Consider the following 20,881-nt stretch of genomic DNA (forward strand, 5'->3'; position numbering starts at 1 on the left):
TCCCAAAGAGATAAGAAATAAAAAGGGAAAAGGACCCACATATACAAAAATATTTGTAGCAGCTCTTTTTGTGGTGGCAAAGTATTGGAAATTTAGGAGATGCCCATCAACTGGGGAATGACTGAACAAGTTGTGGCATATGAATGTGACGGAATATTATTGTGCTATAAGAAACCATGAGGGGAACGCTTTCAAAGGCTAGAAAGTTTTGTGTGAACAAAGTGAAGTGAGCAGAACCAGGAGAACGTTGTGCACAGTAATAGCCACTTTGTACAATGAGCAACTGTGAATGACTTAGCTCTTCTAATGATCCAAGACAGTTCCAAAGGACTCATGGTAAAAAATTAAAAAATAAAAAAAAATGTTATCTGCCTCCACAGAGAAAACTGATGGAGTCTGAATGCAGATTGAAGCATCATTCTCTGACTTAATTTTTCTTGCTTTTTTTTGGCAACACGGCTAATATAGAAATACGTTTTTCAGGGTTTCACATGTATAATTGATACCACACTTCTTGCTTTCACAACAGATTGGGGAGGTTGGGAGCATTAACAGGATTTTTACTGAGCCAGTCTCTAACCTGAGAACGCTCAGTGACACACAAAGCAGACCTAGAGACAGGAGTGCCAGTAGTCAAGGAGTTTGATTAATCGATTTCAGAGTGAGGTATGTTCTCCCAGATGAAGTAAAAGCACAGGTTATATACTTAAATCACAACTGGGGAAAGAGGGGGGAAGGTGGATTACAGACAATCATTTTTCGTAGTTTCCACATGAGAAACTCATAAGTCCCACAATACAACAATTCTGGAATCACGTCTTTGGAGATTGGGACCACCTCCCCTAGAGTACAGAAGCAGAGTTCTGTGAAGGGAACAGGTTCTACAATCTTTGATTCGCTTTACTTAAGGTCCAGTGATTGTGAGAATTGTCAGTTTTGATTAATTGGTTAAAATTGCTTTGTGAAGTCTGACTCCCAAGCCAGACAGTCAGGTCTTGAGAAAACGAAATTATTAGTATATTCATTACACATATCGCAGAGATTAATATGAAAATTATAAATTTCTTGATCAGGAGGAAGAGAATTTGGAACTCAGAGTTTAAAAAAATGAATGTTAAAAATAAATAATTTAGAAAATATTTTGTCGGCATCTTTTGTTTTTCTATCGACTCTATTTTCCCCCTCTCCTGCATTCCAGAGAGTCATCACTTAAAAACACATTAAAAATTTTTTTTTAAAATATGAGGGGCAGCTAGGTGGCCCAGTGAGTACAGCACTGGCCTTGGACTCAGGACGACCTGAGTTCAAATCCAGCCTCACACACTTAACACACTTACTAGTTGTGTGTGACCTTGGGCAAGTCACTTAACCCCAATTGTCCTGCCTTCCCCCCTCCAAAACAAACAAAAAAATATGAAAGAAAAGAAAAAATTCAGTAGAACCACCTGATATGGGGGGGAAAATCTGACATGATATGCTGTCTCCACATTTGTGACTCCTCTCCTCCTGAAGGAATGGGCAGAGCTTGTCTTTTCCCATCTCTTCTTTGGGCCAGACTTGGTCTTTAGTATTTATTTGTTTGGTTTTGCTTTTTGGAGGGGGGCAGGGCAAGGTAATTGGGGTTAAGTGACTTGCTCAAGGTCACACAGATAGTAAGTGTGTCAAGTGTCTGAGGCAGGATTTGAACTCAGGTCCTCCTGACTCCAGGGTTGGTGCTCTACCCACTGGGCCACCTAGTTGTCCCTCTTTATAATTTATTAATATTGGGTTTCAATTATTTTGGGTAAGTTGTTCTTTCTACTGATAATATTAATAATCAATAAACAAACACTTATGAAGCGCCTACTACGTGCCAGCCACTGTGCTAAGCCCTGGTGATCCAAAAAAAGGACACACACACACACACACGAACGACAGTCCCTGTCTTGGGGAGGTTACAATCTAAAAGGCAAACAAATATATGCAAAGCAAGTTCTAGACAAGATAAATAGGAAATAATTAGCAGGAGAAGGCACTAGAATTAAGAGGGCTTGACGAAGGCTTCCTGTAGAAGGTAGGATCTCGGCACCAGCTGCTGCAGATCTGTCTTTCCGCGCTTCTTTGTACGCCTTACGTTCTCAGAGCCCAAAAGCATCGCATCACAGTCATAGACCAGTTTGCTCCTCCTTTCCCCAATCAATGCGCATCCACTTTATTTCTATTTCTTTGCCACGGCACAAAGGGCCGCTATCAATATTTTGGTGTATAGAGAGGACCTTTCTTTTTGTCAATGACCTCCTCGGGGTATGTGCCTTGCGGTGGAATATCTGGGGCCAAAGGGCCTGGACACTTTTCCGGAATGATTGGACGGTCCTAACAATGCGTGAATGAGCCAGGCTTCCCACAGCCTCGCCAGCGACGCTGGCCGCCGCGATGGGGCGCCGCAGTGCACAGAACGCTGAGCCAGGAGACGGACATTGACTAGCGGTGTGGTCACCCCGGTAAGTCCCTCCGGGAGCGTCGCTCATCCCGCTCTCTTTGTCTCTTTGGCACCAATTCGCTGGGTGTGAGGGGACACGGGCGGGGGGAGGGAGGAAGGTTGCTTTAATTTCAAACCCAGGTTTTAGGGGGATCACTTAGGCACGTGCGGGTAGAAAGGATTGGAGAGGGGGCGACGAAGCACGGAAGGAGGGGAGAGGCGACTGGGGCAGTAAGTGGCCAAGATGTTGTGGCGGTCGATGCACTTCGCGCACTGCCGGATGTATAGTAGGCTCCTCCTAAGTGTTTATTGACTGACTCACTGACCGTCGACTAGTTCTATGGAGTGAGGGAAAGGCAGGAGTGCCGGATAACGCCAAAGTTGGGGGTCCTTCTAGGACTGGTGGAACCCCGTCTTCTGAAATAGGTAAGGTCGCAGAGAGACAAAGTAGTCATGTGACATCCGTTCATGTTCATCCTTCCTCCCCGGCTGAACTGGAGGAACCAGTTCTCTGTGTCTCCTCGCTCCGCAGGCGTTCCCTGCCTTTCCCACCTCACCCCACCTTGGCTGGAGGGTGGGCTCTCGAGTCCCGGCCCGTCTTGGCCCTGCCCTCTTCTGCCTCTTCCCTGGCGTGGGGCTTTGTCTGGGGCTGGAGGATAGTTCTCCAGGGTTGAGGCACCGAGGAGGCAGCATCCACCCATTCGGTGCTCCAACAGATCCACAGATAGGGGTGCTGATGCTCTGGGCTGGGCCCCGGGGGGACTGCGCTGGCTTGGGCAAGGCAACTGTGAGCTCCTCGCATTGCCTGGCAACAAAAGGATGAGGTTGGTCCGAAGGGAAAGAGGAGTGCTATCGGGGCCAGTGGAACTCCAGTGAGGAGCTCCCAGTGAGGCTGGGAACAGGGAGCTAGCTGCCCTCCAGGAAGGCGACAGCCCCAGCCTGGAGCCCAGGTGAGTCAGACTTGGGTCCCAGGACCCAGCTCTTCCAGTCTCTGCCCCTAAATTGCTATTACACTCAGGCACCGCTGTGCCCTGTGGCCCCAGCAGCCAACCACATCCCTTCTCCCTGGGCACCCCCTGCCTCCTCCTCAACATCTCCCATTCAGGTTCCTGGCTTCTTTGCACAGCTATGTGGATCCCTTCTCGTCGGCAACTATGCTGGGCCTTCCTGGCTGCCTCATTGCTCTCCGTTACCTCCTTCTTTCTCCACCTCTGGAAAGGCAGCTTCTCCCCCAAACTGGTTTTCTCTGCTCTGTGCCACAAGCAATGCCCAGGCTTAACCAAAGTGGCCCTCTTCTGCCTGCCAGGGACCCCTCAAGGCCCCAATGGTTCTTTGGCCCTCCACAAGCCAGCAGCAAGTCCTGAGCCTGGCATCTGGACTATCCAGCCAGAGGGGCGCTTTGGAAACCAGATGGGCCAATATGCTACTCTCTATGCCCTGGCCAAACTGAATGGGAAGCAAGCCTTCATCCTGCCAGACATGCATGCCACCCTGGCCCCAGTCTTCAAGGTCACCCTTCCAGTACTAGACAGTGAGGTTGCTGCCCGAATGCCCTGGCACATCTACCCTCTTCGAGACTGGATGGAGGAGGAGTATGCCCACCTGGGTGGCCAGGACATGCTACAGTTTACTGGCTTCCCCTGTTCCTGGACCTTTTACCACCACCTTCGGGCTGAGATCCAGCGAGAATTCTCCTTGCACCGCCATATCCGAGAGGATGCACAGGCTTTCCTTCATTGGGTCCGCTACAGCAGGGGCAAGGGCAGGAGCCTCACTTTTGTGGGGGTCCACGTCCGCAGGGGCGACTATGTGGAGGTGATGCCCAAGCACTGGCGAGGTGTGGTGGCTGATCGTGCCTACCTGGAGCAAGCCCTGGCCTGGTTCAGGGCTCGCTACCCTGACACCGTTTTTGTGGTGACCAGCAACGGGATGAAGTGGTGTCAAGAAAACATCGATACCTCGAGGGGAGATGTGGTATTTGCTGGCGATGGAGATGAGGTGGCGCCCGGCTCGGACTTTGCGCTGCTAACTCAATGCAACCACACGGTAATGACCATTGGAACCTTTGGATATTGGGCAGCCTACCTGGCTTCAGGGAAGACCGTCTACCTGGCCAACTACACCCTCCCTGACTCCCAATTCCTGAATGTATTCAAGCCTCAGGCTGCCTTCCTGCCCGAGTGGGTAGGCATCCCTGCAGACCTCTCCCCACTCTTGCACTGATCTGCCTCTGGCTTCGATTGATTTCAGCGACCAAGGAGCCTTCACGTTTACAGACAGGAGGGGAGACAACTCTCCCAGATTGTCAGTTCGAGGGTGGGGGAGATATCCTTCAGGTTCTAGAGTTGCTTACAATGCTGTCCTTTGGGGATGGACAAGGACTCACTGCCCCCAGCCTTGGGATGACTCTGCCTTCCACAAGGGGAGAGAAACCTCAAGGCCTGGCAACCCCCTTCTCCCTGTTGATGGTGCTAATGTAGATTCTTTCCAAGAACACTGGGTTGTAGAAGGCCTGGGTTCCCATCCTGGCCCTGGGTAACCTTGGTGAATGGCTTGCCTGTCCTGATGCTCAGTTTCCCCATTTGCAAAATGAAGATATTAAACTGAGCATTGTTTGAAGTCGCCACCAGGAAGAGCCCTGGACGCAGGGTGAGACTCAAGCCTTAGAGCTGTAAACTCCTTTACAAGGGGAGAAATCAAGGCCAGAAGAGATGGGCAGGGGCTGGCTAGCCCTAGCAACCAACAGTAAGACTCTGACCTGGGGCCTCCTCACCCCATCACTGCCTCATTTTCCCCATCTGTGCCTCAAGAGGAAGGAAGCTGGGAACCGGAGAACAGAAGCCAGCCTCAGTCTCCTCCACAAAAGCTAAGAAAACCTGTGGGAGAGAGGAGTGGTCAGCCTCTTGGACTTATCTCAGGGATTTAAATATTAGAGAACATTTTATTTAAGAAAAAACAAAGGCAATAAAAAAATCCTTGTTTCTAGAACTTTCTATCCTTTATTTTGGAAGGAGGGACCCTGCTGTGTTGTGTTCCAGAAGCTCAGGGAGGGGGGACTACACTCCCATGGAGAACTGGCCTGTTATCCTCACTCTTTCCAAAGTGGGTGAACCCCAGAAGCTATTGGGAGTTAAAGGGCCAGGTGCCTCCCGTCCCAGGAGATGAGCGCTGCCAGAATACAGAGGTAGGAAAAGTGAAAATTCTCGTCCCTTCGCAGATTCTCTGTGTCCTCTCTACATTACCTGAGGGCCCATCCTATCCTCTCGCGGACCAAGGCACGCCCTCCCCAGTGCCTGCCTCTTTCAGGACCCAGGCTTCCCTGCGCCCATTACCTGTCCTCTCTGGGACCCAGGCACACCCTCCCCAGTGCCCTCCTGCTCTGGGACCCAGGCCCCCCCCCCCCCCCACTACCTGTCCTGTCTGGGACCCAGGCACACCCTCCCCAGTGCCTGTCCTCTCTGGGACCCAGTCGCCCCGTCCCCGGTGCCCGCCTGGTCTGGGACGCGGGCGCCCCTGGTCTTAGTGGAATGCAGGTACTACACGAAATAGACTTCATCTCCTAGAAGCGCCCGGGGTTCGGAGCTCTCTAAGTCAAGGAAGCAACTATCCCAGGGGTTGCTGGGAGTCGTAGTCCCGGGGCGCATCCGCCCACTCGGGCTGCAGTGGGGCATGAGAAGAGCTTGACCCCCTTGGGTGATCCCAGGACTCCCAGTCACAGTCCGGGATTCCACGGCCCTATGAGGTCACACAGGGGCGCCCTTGCCTAACACCTCGGTCGCCCACCAATAGGCATCCAATAGAACGGGTAGGGCTAGTGAGGGAGCGTCTGGGGTCCGAGGAGAAGGCAACTGTCCACATGGGAGTCTCCAGACTTGACTCCCACTCCCGGAGTTCCATAAGAGTTTAGAGATCGTCTACAGGAGCTCAGAGAGGAGAAGGGGACCGTCCTGGGATCCCCACCCCATCTACTTTCCTCTTTGCTGTGGGACTACAGCTCCCAGTAGCGCCTAGGGAGCGGTGTACTAACAGAACGACCGCGTCTCCGAGGCGTGGTGACTTATGGGTGATGTAGTTAAATCGGCCCAGCTGCAAGGTGGGTGGTGGCATTCTGGGCCGAAGCAACAGTGTTAACCCCGGCCCAATCCTTCCCTCTCTTCCGGCTGTCCCCTGGGGGGCGGGGGAGGGGAGGGAGGAACCAGGTGAAAATACAGAGGGCAAACCCCAGCCCCTGAGGGACACCCCGGCCTCCGATTTTCCGGTGCTTTGAAATCTTTTCTGTCTTTGAGGCTCACTTCCCAACCAAAGGTTCAGGAGGTGGCCCCATTATATTTGGGGGAGCCCCCTCAGTTGGAGACTCTTCAGTTTCAGGATGCTGAGATTTTTTCCCATCCTAGGGGTCCCCGCACATTTCCAGGGCCCCTTCCCTTTGGGGTCTCAATGGCATTTAGAATTTGGGGGTCCCGTGGAACTCACAGACTCGGGGCTTGTGAACACTACATTTAGGGACAAGCCCGGAGGAGCCACGTAGGGGAATCCGTCAGGCTGTGGTGAGTTCCGTCAGCATGAGCATTCTCCTTCGCTCCGCCTTGCCCCTGGGGTTCGTGGTCTTGGTTCTGGCATTGAGCCCGCGCCGAGCATGGGGATGCATACTCTGCGACCCCGCAGTGGTGGCAGGACTACGAGATCTGGAGCATAACTACCTGCCTAGCCACATGGACGTGGACTCCCAAGTTCTGCAGACTTTCGTGAGCCGGCTGGAGGAGACTGTGCGCGAATTCAGCGATCTGCCTTTCGAGGAGAACTCCTACCAGGGCGTCATAGGTGATGAGAAGCCCCCAGGATCCAGGGAACCTGCCTGCCCCGCAAACACACTCTGCGGACGGGGGTGGGGGGCGGTGTTTAGCGGAAGGTTTGGGCCAGCCTGGCTAATGATCGCCAGGGGCCCATTCCGCCCTAACCCCCTTTCTACAGATGAGCCCACGCTGAGCAAAGCGTCTTGGGCCTTCCTGAAGGAACTGAGGCGAATCAGAGATAGCGACCTCAGAGGTGGGTCTTGGCTAGGGGCACCAGGCATCAGGCCAGAAAAGGGGGGGTCCAGGGAAGCTCACAGACCATGCGCCCCTGCTCCCTGCAGACAATTTCCTCTTGAAGGAGCTCACTTGGACGCTGCACATGCAGAAGGAGAATTTCGTTCGCCTGGTCGCGGAGTTCCAGAGGGAAAGTGAGGAAGAGCCCTGGAGGGCCTGGCTCCCCAGCGGGGCAGCCCGGTGGCGTTCGCCCTGTCCAAAGCTGAGCCCTGAACCCATTGCCAAGACCCCAGGAGAGCTTCGGACTCTGCTCTCGCACCCTCGGGGATCCCTGCTCATTTGAGAAATCCCTCACTATTTCCCCCTTCCCCTCGGGGAGCACTATGACCTTGGCAACACTCCCCGTGGGGATCCTTGTGTACTTTGCCCTCGCCCCCTCGGAAGACCCAGTGTCCTTTGCCCCGAGCCTCCTTCAAGGGCTCCGGGTTCTGGGCTGTAGCTTCACTCCTTCAGTGAACTTTCGTTCCCCCAGCACCCGCTCTTTCTGGGACCCAGGCACATGCCCCTGGCCCCTTGGGTAAAGCCCAGATCTCTTCTTCCCTACAGGTTTTTGTCCCAACAAATGCGGTGAGCGCCTGGCCCTCCGTACCTTAAGGTCCATCCCTCCTCTCCTTTCCCCTCACAGCCCCAGTGCCGCAGCCCCTCGGGGCCCTGTGTTATGGCTTTGCTCCCCCGGGATTTGGTGACACCTCCCAGCCCCCTCGCCCGCTCCTCGCCCTTATCTCTCCCGCGCCCTCTCCCCATTCCGCCGCCCCTCGCAGGTCTCATGATGCAGACCCTCATCTGGTGCTTTGGGTGTGAGAAGCAAGTGCACTCCTGTGAAAAGTCTTACGACTGCGGAGGTGAGCGGGGTCGGAAGCTGGGGATGAAGTCAGAGGCTGTGGTGAGACCTCGTCTGTAACTTGAAACTGACAGTCACTCTTATCTACAGCACAAACCGTGCGGGTGACTGAGAATGGGGACATGGTCTTGGACTGTGAACTGAGTTGGCACAAAGCAGCGGAAGGGCTCACGGACTACAGATTCTACCGGGTACTTACTCCCACACACCTGAGGGGCCCCACTGACCCCGGGAGTGGTCCCAAAGGCCACCCGTGGGACCCACACTACCTTAGAGGCGACCTGCCCCCTCGGACTCCAATGGACTCTCTTGGTCCCTGAGTGATCCAGAGATCCTATGCCCCCTTTTGCGACCTCGCTGTCCCCGGGCCCCATGTCGTGCCTGGCCCTATCTGTGAACCACCCTACGCCTCTGAGGATCCCAGCCAGGCTGCAGCGCTGTGCTGACCCTTGCATGTCCATCCGCGGGGGCTGGGGCCAGGTCTGGCCAAATGGCTCAGAAATCCTGATAAGTCGAGGCCAAGAGTCCGCCCTGACCAAGCCTATGGTATCCTTGGAAGATTCGGGCGTCTATCGCTGCATCTTGGGCACGGTTCGCGTGCAGAGGCCAGCCACAGTCATCACTTACCACGTAAAGGGTCAGCCTTCTTTCTCCCAGATCCACCTACATGCTACCACCTGGGGTGGGGCCTCAGGAAGGGTTCCAGGGGATAGGGGTGGGACCCACTATGGGGGGCGGACCCTGAGCGAGCAGGGGCTAGCGACTAACGCCTGGGGGCGGGGCTTGTGAACTGGGGCCTGGGTCTGGCTCCTCCTCACCGACCCCTCCCCGCAGTGATTCCCGAAGAGGAGGAAGAACTCGAGTCCTCCGATTCTGGTCAAAGGCCGTATCTTAGTCCCAGTCCGAGTACTGAGACCAGTGTACACCTGAATCTGGTTGTGGGTCCGAGTCTAGCCCCCACCCCGACTCGGACCACGCCGGCCGATCAGTGGACTTTCCATGGTCACAAGCCCCACCCCACAGTTGACCAGGAGCCCGGCAGGGAAGAACAGTCCATCATGTTTTCGACTTCGGGTCCGAGGAAGACGTTGGCTCCGACTACAAAATCACCGCCTCAGGCGGAGCCCGGCCTGGAGACTGAGCCTAGCTTGGAGGCTGAGCCCGGCTTGGGGGCGGAATCCGGACCGTGCACCGGGCACGGAGATGTGTTCGCGGACTCAGGCCAGAACGCCGCCAGAATCCTTAACATCACCCTCATCGGGCTAGTCGCTGGTGGGGCGGCTGCAGTGCTGGGGAGCCTGGCGCTGACGTGAGCACTGGGCGCGACCAGACCCGGTAGTTACCATCCAGGGCAAGCCGTAGCTGGAGGGGTGGAACCCTATGGGGCGGCGCCACCGGGGAGAGGATAGGGTCGAAGGGGCAGGGCCCGACAGGCTACCCCATCGGCTAGGGGTTCATGGATGAGGGAGGGGATCTCAAGATGCCGCAGGCTGTCTCACTCTCTCCCGGCCTCTCTTCCAGCCTCTATTGCGCCCGCAGGGCGGGCCTAGACCTGGGCCGGGCGGGAAAGTAATGCCAAGGGAATCCCAGCAGCCAGTGTTCCTGGATGGATCCGTCGGCCCTGGGGTACGGAGGTCCGGGGCACCCCCTACCCTTCAGTCAATAAAAATATCTCCTCTTTCTTTGTGTCTGTTACTCAGTCCAACAGTTCAGATCTAGGAGGGGACTCCAGGATGCCCGAGGGCGCGGGTCTGGGTTCCAGAGTGGAGTAGGGACCCAGTCATTTTCGTTCCTGAGGGAGATGGTATTAGAACTTGGATGGCTGGGTCCCCAACGGGGCCGAAATGGAAGAACCAGAGATTTGGCCCAGCGCTGGGGGGCGCTGGACGTCCAGGTCGTGCCCGTCCTAACCGAGTTTCGCTCCCCTCCCCCCCTCCCCGCCCCTGACAGGACGCCCCCTCCCCGCTCTTCCTGCCCGGCTTCCTCTTGCCTTTTCCTGTCCTGTTCCCACCCAGAGCCAGGAGCACCAGAATCCAGGAGGGAGCAGGACCGAAGCCTCACCTCGGGAGCCACAGGCCGCGGCCTCGGGAGGAGGGTGAGTCCCTGGTTTACAGGGCCTCTAGCCCCTCTCGGACCACGGTGTCCTCTCCCGATGCCCTCTCCCGCTTGAGAATCCAGAAGGTCTTCTATCCTTGCAGGAGATGCTGTCAGGAGAGCGGAAGGAGAGCGGGAGCCCCCGCTTCGGGAAGCTCCATCTCCCCGCCGGCCTCTGGATCAACTCCCCGCGGAAGCAGCTGGCGAAGCTGGGGCGCCGCTGGCCCAGCGCGGCCTCAGTGAAGTGAGTGCGAGCCCCCCCTCCCCCCAGGGACCCAGGAGTCCCCATCCCCATGTCCTTGCTAGCCTTCCAGGGATCCAGGTGGTTGGAGATCTGAGACCCCACGCCTTCCTACCTCAGGCGTCCCTGCTGGCTTTCCAGAGACCCAGACGGCCAGGGGATTTGAGCCCCTCCCAGGGATCCCACCTTCTTCTCTCGGGGTCCCAGGAATCCATTACTCTACCTCTAACAGATCAAGGAGCTGCAAATCTTCCATTCTCCCCAAGTGTCAGGGCCCCCAGAAGCCTACCCCCATGCTTCAGCGTATCTGACTCCCCCTTAGCCCTCCCCCGCCATGTCTCCATGTCTCATGAGTCTCCCTCTCTGTCTCTCTCCCCTTCCTCTACTTCTCCCCGCTTCGTCTCCTTCCCCCCCTTCCTTCCTCCGTCGTCTGTCTCTCTCCCTCCGTCTGTCTGTCTCTCTGTCTCCCTCTCCCTTTGACGGTCGGTTTCTCTCTCCCCCTCTCCTGCTCTCTACATTTTCTGTCTCCCTATTCCCCTTTGTCCACCCCCGTCTCTTTCTGTCTCTCTCCCTCCGTCCGTCTCCCTCTTTCTGTCTCTTTGCTTCTCTGCATCTCTCCTCTCCCCTGGCTCGTCCTGCCCCTCTCTGTCTCTGGACGTCTCTCGCTCTCCATGTCCCCCGCATCCCCGGCCTCCGCAGGTCTTCCTCCTCGGACACGGGCAGCCGCAGCAGTGACCCCGCACCAACCTCTTCAGGTCACTCGGGCCCAGAGCTGCGCCGCGTGGGGGCCGTGAAGGCAGCTGGGGGTGCCTCCGGGAGCCGAGCCCGGCGCATATCGCAGCTGTTCCGGGGCCCAGGGGCGGGGACCGGGGGCGGGGGCGCGGCCGGGGGCGGGGCGGGGGCCGGGGCCGGGGCCCAGCGCTGGGCCAGCGAGAAGAAGCTCCCGGGCTTGGCTGGAGCCGTGGGCCCGGAGCCCCAGACGACCTCGTGGGGCCTCCCGGGCTTCGGCGGCCCCAGCCCGGCCCCGGGCGTGCTCAAGATCTTTGGCTGCGGCCTCGCCTCGGGTACCAACTATAAGAGCGTCTTGGCCACGCCGCGCTCCACAGCCCGCGAGCTTGTGGCCGAGGCCCTAGAGCGCTACGGGCTGGCTACCGGCGGGCTGCCTGGAGGCGGCGGCGAAGGCGTCCCGGGGGGAGGAGCCGAGGCCTTCGCACTGTGCGATGCTCTAGGCCGGCCACCCGCCGCCTCCGGAGGAGCTGGGGAATGGCGGGCAGAGCACGTGCGTGTCCTGGGCGACTCCGAGCGTCCCCTGCTGGTGCAGGAGCTGTGGCGCCCGCGGCCTGGCTGGGGCCGGCGCTTCGAGCTGCGCGGCCGGGAGGAGGCGCGCAGGCTGGAGGAGGAGGGTCCTGCTGCCGCCCAGGAGGATGGTGAGGGCGGGGCGGGGCTGCAGATGGGCGGGGCTCTTCCCCAGCTTGGTCAGTCTCTGCTCATTTCGCCCCTCTGGATGCTGGGTTTTCTGAGTCTCTGTCCTGTCCCCCCTCCCCCGTTCCGGACCCCCAGCCTCTCCCTGGGTCTAGCTCCGTCTCTGCTCATTTCTCTCCTTGGGGCGGACTTCTCGGAGTCTTTGGCCCTCCCACATCATGCCCCCCACCCAACCTCTCTGTCCTCAGATCTCTGTGCTTGTCTAACCAATCGCCCTTAGATCGCCTCTCTCAGCCTTTGTCCTCACTCTGCACCTGGATCTCTGCTCCCTGTCTCTGTCCCTATTCCTCTCGCTATCTCTGTTCGTGTCTCTATGTCTCTGTCTCTGACACAGTGTGTATCTTTCTTGGTGTCCATGCCCTACAGGCCTGGGGGGCCCATCATGGCGGCCCCCGAAGAGCCGATCGCGGGCAGCCTCAGGCCCGGGCTCCGGCCCCGGGCCCGGACCAGCCCCCAGCGCGGCGTCTGGCTCTGGCTCGGGCCCCAAAGAGAGGTCCGAGAACCTGTCTCTGCGGCGCAGCGTGTCAGAGCTCAGCCTCCAAGGCCGCCGCCGACGGCAGCAGGAGCGGCGGCAGCAGGCACTCAGCTTGGCCCCGGGGCCGGGAGAGCCCGGCTTGCCGTCACCGGCTTCAGCCCCGGCCCAGTCCGACTCTCTAGACGCCACAGCCGACTGGGACCAGCTAGTGCAGTGTCTCATCCAGCCACCCTCCAGCCGCCCCTATTTCCTTATGCTAAAGGGTTACCACGAGGCACAGGTGAGGCGGCCCCGACGGCGGGACTACAACTCCCAGAAGGCGTAAAGGCCATCATTGCAAGGGGAGGGGTTGGGAGGAGGAGAAAACATAGAATTAAGAAGCGAGATGGGAGAGTCCATTTAGAGGGGAGAACGGGGGTAGGGAGCATACTAAGAAGGAGGGAGACCACCCAAAGGAGCAGAAAGGAGAGTCCACTTTGACGTAGCGTTTCGCTTATTCGAGGGGGAATGAGAGGGTCCCCTTAGGGAGGGAGAGCCTGTTTGGAGGAGGAGGTGCCTTGGGAACCAATTAGCCAGTGTTTATTCAGCCGAGCTTGGCTCTGCCCAAGGTCCTGGAATGAGGAGGAGGAGTCGGAGTCGGAGTCGGGGTTTATTAACGTTCTTCTTCCTTTCTTCTTCCGTTCTTCTTTATTTCCCCAGGAGTTCGTGGTGTACGTGATGACTCGGGAGCAGCATGTGTTTGGACAGGGTGGGGGGAACTCGGGGGCCCGCGGAGGGCAGGCCCCCCATGTGGACACCTTCCTCAATGCTCCTGACATCCTGGCCCGACACTGTACAGTGCGGGCAGGAGCGGAGGGCCCAGCCCATGTGCGCCCGGCCCGGGGTGCGGCTGTCACCCATAATGGGGGGCAGCTCCTTCGGGAAGCCGAGTTGAGGCCCGGTGACCTTCTGGGTCTGGGCGAACACTTCCTTTTCCTGTACAAAGACCCCCGAGTGGCCGAGGCTGGTCGGCCCCCCTGGCTCCCTGCTCGGCCCCTGGCTACCCCGCCAGGCCCCGGCTGGGCGTTCTGTTGCCGCCTCTGTGGGAGAGGGTTGCAGGAGCAGGGGGAAGCCCTCGCTGCCTATCTGGATGGTAGAGAGCCCGTGCTACGCTTTAGACCCAAGGAGGAGGAGGCACTCCTGGGCGAGATCGTGAGGGCGGCGGGGACCGGGACGCAGCTGCCTGCACTGGGCCCAGCCACCCTGCTTGCAATGTGTGTAGAGCATTCCGCTCGAGAGCTGGAGCTCGGCCATCTGCCCCGGCTGTTGGGCCGTCTAGCTCGCCTCGTCAAGGAGGCTGTCTGGGTGAGGCATCTTTGGGGTGCTTCGCTAGGGAGGGCACCAGGAGGACTGGGGAGGCAGCTCAGGCATGGCCCTGAGGCAGAACTTTCATATTTGGAGTTTATGGGAAAAGTCAGATTTTTTCATCTTACACTCATATAACATTGACTGAGAAGCAGAGTCCTGAAGTTGAAAGCCCATGTAATCTAACATATATGTACATAAAACAAAAATCTAACTGCAGCTTTAAAACTTTCAATGAGAGTGAGCCCATGACTTCCCAAGGCACCCCATTTCACACTAGATTTGTTAGGCTTGACTTATGGCTGTAGATATGTTCCTTTCTCCAGCTCCCGTCTATTGCTTAATAGATCTGCCTTTTAGGTCCAAAGAAATAAAGTCTCAGAGAATCTTTGCATCTTATAATCATGGATTCAGGATCAGCTCCTCAAGGTACCTCTTGGAACCTTGCACTCATATAATATGACCCTTGGAACCTTGAACTTTTAGAATTTTAGACTCATAGAATTTGACTTTTTTTTTTTTAAAACTAAACCCCGAACTTCTGGAAACTTAAACTTTCAAATTGTAGCCTTAGAATCTTGGACTCAGACTATGGATTTGAACTCATGTAATCTTGGGCTTTTAGAACATTAGACTCTGAAACTTGGATTCTTAGAAGCTTAGACTCAGGATCTTGGATACATCGAACATTAGGCTCATAAAATCTTGAACTCTAGGAATCTTAGTCACAAAATTTGTGACTTTCATAATCTTAGACTCAAAGAATTGGAGACTCTTGGATCTTGGATTCACAGAATCTTGAACTCATAATATCTTGAACTTGGAATATAAGAATCTGATGGAATCTGGGACATGTAGAACCTTGGACTTTAGCTGATCTTTAACTGTTGTAATTTCTGACACATATAACTTTGGACTCAAAACTTGGACACATAGAATCTTGAATTCTTAGGTTCTTATAACTTTGAGTCATAGGATTTTGAGCTCATCATAATAATACTTACTGTTTATCTGTGCTTCAAAGTTTGCAAAATGCCTTAAATATTATCTCATTTGAGCTTCATGAATGTACCACCTAGCTGCCTTGATATCTAAGAACTGCATTGAATCTTAGACTTTTAAAATCTCAGACATGTAGAACTTCAGGTTCATAGAATCTTGAACTCTAAGAATCATGCATTTTTGCACTCATAATCTTAAACTTATACGTTATTTTTAAAATTAAATTTTATTTTATTTTTCAGTTCCAAATCCTTACCCTCCCTTCCTCCTTCCTCCCCTCATTCCCCAATTGAGAAAGCAAGAAAAACACAAGCTGTTACAAACATCTATAGTCAAGCAAAAGAAATTCCCACATTGGTCTTATGGGATCTTGAACTTTGGAATTATGTTGACTCATAATTTTGGACTCTTTATACACCTTGGACTCATAGGATCTTGGACTAGTAAAACCTTGGCATCATAAGATCTTGGAATCTCTGAATCTTATGGCATTTTAGAATCTTGGATATATAGAACTTTGGAATTACACATTCTTGATTCTCAGAATCTTAGACACAGAATGCCATGGCCTGAGACTTTAGCATCTTTAATTTAAAATCCCAATTTTATAGGGTGGTTTTTTTTTTAAGAACTGAAGAGTGTCAGAATCAAAAAAGCCCTTAGAGGGCACCTATTATCAGCCCTTATTTTACAGAGAAGTAAAGTGAGATACAGATGGGGACTCCCCATTGAGGACAGAATGAAGGGTACAGTGGGGTGTGGGTGAGACCAGAACTCAAAGGCATGGTGAATTTCCTCCCTTACTTCCTGATGCTCTTTGTTCATGTAAAAGCAAACAAACCCCACTTCATCCAGCACTCCAGCTCTCAATCACTTAGCCCCCAAACCTCCTGCTGCCCTAAGCTGACCACCTTTTGCTTTGTCTTTCTGCACCTCTCAGGAGAAGATCAAGGAAATTGGAGAACGTCAGCCAGAGAAGTAAGACCTCATTAGGGTTGGTGAGGGTCAGGGTTGGGGGCCCCTAGGGGTGAGATCCAGCCTGTGGGGGCTGATCTTGGTCACCCCAGGGCCCACTGGCTATTTCCCCACAGCCAGCCAGAGGGGACCCTAGAGGCCCCACTGAGCATTGAGGCAGTAGCTGCTGAGCTGCGGCCCCTGATGTCATGGATGGCGAACACCACGGAATTGCTGAGCTACGTGCAGGAGAAGGTGCTGGACATGGAGAAAGAGGCTGACCAGGAGGGTGAGATGAGACTGGACCCTCCAGAGGCCTAGGCATCCCAAAACTCTCAGGGACAGCTTTCTCCTGCCCTATGGCTCTCCCAAATGCAACCTAGGTGTCCAGCCAACCAGGATCTCCTACATCTCAGAGATTAGGGTGCCTATAGGGAAGGCTAGAGAGACCTAGGCATCTGGCCGGCCAGTGTGCCCTATATCTTAAGCGCTAGGATCTCCTGCTCATAGATGTGACCTAGCCCATGTCTTCTACCTCTTAGGGACAGGTGTTTCTTACCCATAGCCCCCCTTATAGGGACCTACACAGTCAGCAGGCCCACATCTCCTGAATTTCAGGGTTAACATCTTTTGCCCTCCTCTTTTGGCACAGCCCTCACACCAGCAGTGGGGGCCAGTGGGGACCCAGGCCACCATTTGTCACCAGCTCTCTCTTTTCCCCCAGGCCTGTCCTCAGACCCCCAGCTCTGCAGTGACCTTGAGCTGTGTGATGAGGCCATGGCAGTGCTCGATGAGGTCATCATGTGCACCTTCCAACAGTCAGTCTACTATCTCACCAAGGTGGGTCCAGCTCTCAGTTCCTGCCCTGTGACCCACCTCCTCACAGCTTCAGGGTCCAGAGCCCTGCCCTCACTTGCTTTGACCTCATATGCTGCCATGGATGCTGACCTCACTCCCTGCCCTCCTCACTTCTTACCCCACCCCCCAGCCCTGCCCTCACTTCCTTTCCTGTGATATCCTTGAGGCTTCACATCCCCCCTCCCCAACCCTGCCCCCACTTCCTGCTGCTCTGCCCTCACTTCCTGTTCCTTCGAGGGTCCTGGGACCAAGTGGGTCTCACCCCCTCCCCTCTTGTTTGGCCCATCCTGTCAATGTCATTCAGTGGCTGGCCCTCCGGGGCCTCCTTTCCTGTGACTGCATAGCCCTGTGCCTTGCCTTTACTGCCTGCTTCTCTTAGGTCATTTCCTGTCCCTGGACTTCGCTTGCTGCTGCTCAGTCCTTACTTCCTTCAGTAGATGCTGACCTCCTTTCCTGTCCCCAGCAGAAGTGGGGGCCAGTGAACCCTGGTTAGGGTGCCGTGGGCCCTGGGGCCAGGCACTGCCCCTCGGCTTCCCCCTGGGTACTAGGAATGGACGATTTCTGGCTCCCACCCCAGCTGGGATGGCCATTCCAACTCTGAATCAGTTTCCTGTTCCAGATGAGGTGGCCATCCCATTTCCTCTGTGAATCTGTCTCCCTAGCTGTCCTGATTCAAACCAGCTTCCTCACACCTTCTTCCCTCCTTAATTGTCTCTTTCCCCTTTGGAGGAACTCCCTTGTCCCTCTCTGAGCCTCAGTTCCCCCCTCCCCCTCTGTTTAGGATATGCTGTGATCATCTTATCCGGGTCCTTGGGGGCTAGGGCAGCTTTCTTCCTATCCCTGGTATTTTAGAGCCTTTGGGGACTGCTGGGAGTTGCTGTCTAGCTTTTTACTGTCTTCCTCTGCCCCCTCGTGTCCAGACTCTGTACTCCACACTTCCTGCACTTTTGGACAGCAACCCTTTCACTGCTGGGGCCGAGCTTCCAGGTCCTGGGGCAGAGTTGGCTGCCATGCCCCCGGGGTTGAGACCCACCCTGGAGGTGTTTCAGACAGCCTTGGAAATGACCCGACAGTGTGAGCTGCACCCAGACCTGGTGTCCCAGACCTTCGGTTACCTGTTTTTCTTCTCCAATGCATCCTTGCTCAACTCCTTAATGGAGAGGGGTGAGCATGAATGGGGGTAGGGGTGGGGGGCTGGGAGGCCAAATCCAAGGGATCTCAGGGGCTGTGTGGCCACCCCTCTCCGAGGATCACTGGATCTTGTCTCCTTTACCCACTTCTCCAGGGCAGGGCCGTCCCTTCTACCAGTGGTCTCGGGCAGTGCAGATTCGGACCAACCTGGACCTTGTTCTGGACTGGCTTCAGGGCGCAGGGTTGGGGGACATTGCAACTGAGTTCTTCCGAAAGCTTTCCATGGCTGTCAACCTACTGTGCGTGCCAAGAACTTCCCTACTCAAGGTGATGAATCGCCAGCCCCTCATAGGGACAGACAGATAGGCAGGTGGGTAGGCAGACAGGCAGAGGGCATGAGAGACAATGAAGTAATGACAACAGACATTGTTAATCAAGCATCCGGCATGCCAAACACCGGACACTAATGAATAGACTGAGACAAAACGAGACAGTTCTTCACCCCCAAGAAGCTTAGATTCAATGACAGAGGTGGGGAACTTGTGGCCTGGAAGGCACATATGTTCATGAAGTTTGGATTCAGTCAAAGGGCCTCACTTGAGGACCTAGGGGGCCACATGTGGCCTCAAGGCCAAAGTTTTCCCACCCCTGTTCTAGGGGATAAACAACATGTTCACAGATTAAATACAGGACATATGAGTGGCCCCGACGACTGGGAGGGGGGGGATCAGGAGAGGCTTCATGTAGATGGTAGCCCTTGAGCTGAGACTACAAGGGAATAAAGGATTCTAAGGACAGAGATTTCATGTGTTATAGGCAGGAATAATGGCCAGGACAAATGCACTAGGCTTGATGGAAAGGGAAGGTAGAGTCAGAGAGCTGAGGCTGAAGTGGAGAGCAAGGAGGGGCCGGCTCTGCTCTAGGCTATCCTAACTGGAGTTCTGGAGGCAGGATATGGTCACAGCCCTCTGAGAAGCAAAGGAACTACCGACTTATTGTTCCTGGGGAAAGCCTGAGGTGGCAAGACAGACATGGAGAGAGGTGCCCACACTGGCAAGACCTGGGTTGGGTGCCACTGTCTCGATGGAATGGAAGCTCTCCTAACACCAAGATAAAACGAGGCCTCATCAGTAGTCAGGGCTGTTCAAGCAGCGCTCTGGAACTTAACTGGGAAAAGTGAGAGTCCAGAACCCAACCGACACCTAGCATCTGGGTGGTTTGGGGCGAGTCACTTAACCTTCACCTCTGAGGACCTGTCTTCGTGTCAGTGGGCCCACTCCCAGCACTAGCTCTCAGATCCGAGGCCCTTGTCCTACGGCCTGGACAGGGTTCTCTGACTCCATCACGAGTGGGCCTCCCATCCACCGCGGTCTCCAAACACCTCTGACCTTGAACCCTGATTTCCCCGACCTCCCCCCTCCTCTCCTAGGCCTCCTGGAGCAGTCTTCGGACAGAGCACCCCACTTTGAGCCCCGCCCAGCTCCACCACGTGCTCAGCCACTACCAGCTGGGTCCAGGCCGTGGGCCTCCCCCAGCCTGGGAGCCGCCAGCAGCAGAGCTGGAAACTATGGACACGGGTGAGGAGGCCCCGTCCCCCTGGCCATCGTTGGGCTGGAGGATCCCTGACTGACGTTCCTCCTAGTTCTAGAATATGCTCGTCTGATGCCCTGCCCGGTGGACCCTGGAACTCTCCCCAGGGTCCACAGACGCTCAGGTTTTCCATTAACCACATGGTGGGAATTGGGAATGTCCAGGTAACAAAAAAAGACTACAAATCCCACCATGCCTCGCGGCAGGGGAAGCAGCCTGAAAAGGACGCAGCCGCAGGAGCTCCTGGGAGTTGTAGTTCTCTTGACCGGCGTAGACACCAGGACCGCCGGGGGCAGTTGAAAGGAGAGCGCCCACTCCGGAAACAGAGGCTTTTGCACAGTAGCCCTACCCCCACCCCAATTTCTTTAGAGGTCTGGGCTCTGCTCTGACTATTCCTTCCCACCCCGCCAGGTGACATCTTCGAGAGCTTCTCTTCGCACCCGCCCCTGATCCTGCCGCTGGGTGGTTCGCGCCTGCGCCTTTCGGGACCTGTCACGGATGATTCCTTGCACGCCGAACTGCGCAGACTCCGCCGCCTGCTCTGGGACCTGGAGCAGAAAGAGCTGCCGGCCAATCAGCGCCACGCGCTCCCCTTGGTGGCGTCGCTGTGATACGGTGCCTGCGCTCGAGGCTCGTCTTCCATTCCGCCCCTCCCCCACCCCCCTTAGTCCCTCGTCCAAAGCCCGGAAAGAACACGCGGGGGCGTTCCCCGGCCTGCCGGGAGTTGAAGTTCTTGGGTGTTCCCTGGGGTGCCCTAATTTTTTTTTTCCGGAGAAATAAAGAAATTTGGAGCTTGGACCCCAAGCGTGTCCTTGCGGGGAACGTGCGAGGGATCTCAGGCTTTCAGGCTCCCAGGCGTCCCCCCCACCAACCTCATCTCCCCGGGATCTGGGAGGAGGCAAAGGTCTCCTCCTCAGGCTCCGCTTCCTTGAAGACCCTTGGAACCCCAAGCCCCATGGGTACCTCAGGCCTCTTGCAGTCTTGCCGCAACTCGGAGATCCAAGGATTCCCGTCCCCCTCCTTGGAGAACCAGGAGCCCTTTTCCAAGCCCAGCCCCTTCAGAGATGCCCTGTCCGAAGTGTCCGCTTTCCCAGCTCTCCCCCCACTCCCAGCCCGGGGCTCGGCAATTCCCTCCCCATGCCTTGAGGATTCAAGAGTCCCTTCCCCAGGCCACGCGCGCTTGGAGACCCAAGGAATCCGCCCCCCCCCGCCGCCTCTGGGGTACCCCAGGGTCTCCCCAGCCTCACCCTCCTCGGAAATCCAAGGATTCCTGTCCCCAAGCCCAGACCCTTCGGGGAACCCCGGAGTTCCCTCCTCAAGCCAA

At 55.8% G+C, this 20,881-nt stretch overlaps 3 protein-coding genes across 3 annotated transcripts; all 3 read left to right on the forward strand.

The window, feature by feature from the left end:
- Positions 1-3,586: 3,586 nt before the first annotated feature.
- On the forward strand, positions 3,587-4,700 carry FUT1 (fucosyltransferase 1 (H blood group)). The gene has a single exon (XM_036746364.1). The coding sequence runs from the start codon at positions 3,587-3,589 to the stop codon at positions 4,679-4,681; it is 1,095 nt and encodes a 364-aa protein (XP_036602259.1). The 3' UTR covers positions 4,682-4,700.
- A 1,817-nt stretch (positions 4,701-6,517) lies between these two features.
- IZUMO1 (izumo sperm-egg fusion 1) lies at positions 6,518-10,021 on the forward strand. The gene is made up of 10 exons (XM_036747077.1): positions 6,518-6,551; positions 6,962-7,279; positions 7,430-7,504; positions 7,593-7,679; positions 8,092-8,112; positions 8,307-8,387; positions 8,477-8,577; positions 8,867-9,023; positions 9,410-9,695; positions 9,908-10,021. The coding sequence occupies exons 1-10, from the start codon at positions 6,518-6,520 to the stop codon at positions 9,957-9,959; spliced, it is 1,212 nt and encodes a 403-aa protein (XP_036602972.1). The 3' UTR covers positions 9,960-10,021.
- Positions 10,022-10,411: 390 nt separating this feature from the next.
- On the forward strand, positions 10,412-20,355 carry RASIP1 (Ras interacting protein 1). Its single transcript, XM_036747516.1, has 12 exons — positions 10,412-10,481; positions 10,585-10,724; positions 11,421-12,148; positions 12,570-12,958; positions 13,378-14,022; positions 15,965-16,002; positions 16,116-16,267; positions 16,703-16,818; positions 17,757-18,000; positions 18,122-18,294; positions 19,397-19,544; positions 19,969-20,355. The coding sequence occupies exons 2-12, from the start codon at positions 10,588-10,590 to the stop codon at positions 20,166-20,168; spliced, it is 2,970 nt and encodes a 989-aa protein (XP_036603411.1). The 5' UTR covers positions 10,412-10,481; positions 10,585-10,587; the 3' UTR covers positions 20,169-20,355.
- The last annotated feature ends 526 nt before the right edge of the window (positions 20,356-20,881 follow it).

Source organism: Trichosurus vulpecula, chromosome 2 (assembly GCF_011100635.1).
Source record: "Trichosurus vulpecula isolate mTriVul1 chromosome 2, mTriVul1.pri, whole genome shotgun sequence".
Lineage (NCBI taxonomy): Eukaryota > Metazoa > Chordata > Mammalia > Diprotodontia > Phalangeridae > Trichosurus > Trichosurus vulpecula.

Bases quoted from the DNA above. Each gene is read 5' to 3' on its own strand.
- FUT1 (XM_036746364.1), top strand. From the start codon at position 3,587: ATGTGGATCCCTTCTCGTCGGCAACTATGCTGGGCCTTCCTGGCTGCC.
- IZUMO1 (XM_036747077.1), top strand. From the start codon at position 6,518: ATGGGTGATGTAGTTAAATCGGCCCAGCTGCAAG. The intron at 7,680-8,091 runs GTGAGGAAGAGC...TCTTCCCTACAG, and splicing joins CGCGGAGTTCCAGAGGGAAA to GTTTTTGTCCCAACAAATGC. The intron at 9,024-9,409 runs GTCAGCCTTCTT...CCCACCCCACAG, and splicing joins CATCACTTACCACGTAAAGG to TTGACCAGGAGCCCGGCAGG.
- RASIP1 (XM_036747516.1), top strand. From the start codon at position 10,588: ATGCTGTCAGGAGAGCGGAAGGAGAGCGGGAGCCCCCGCTTCGGGAAG. The intron at 12,959-13,377 runs GTGAGGCGGCCC...TTATTTCCCCAG, and splicing joins AGGGTTACCACGAGGCACAG to GAGTTCGTGGTGTACGTGAT. The intron at 16,003-16,115 runs GTAAGACCTCAT...ATTTCCCCACAG, and splicing joins GGAGAACGTCAGCCAGAGAA to CCAGCCAGAGGGGACCCTAG.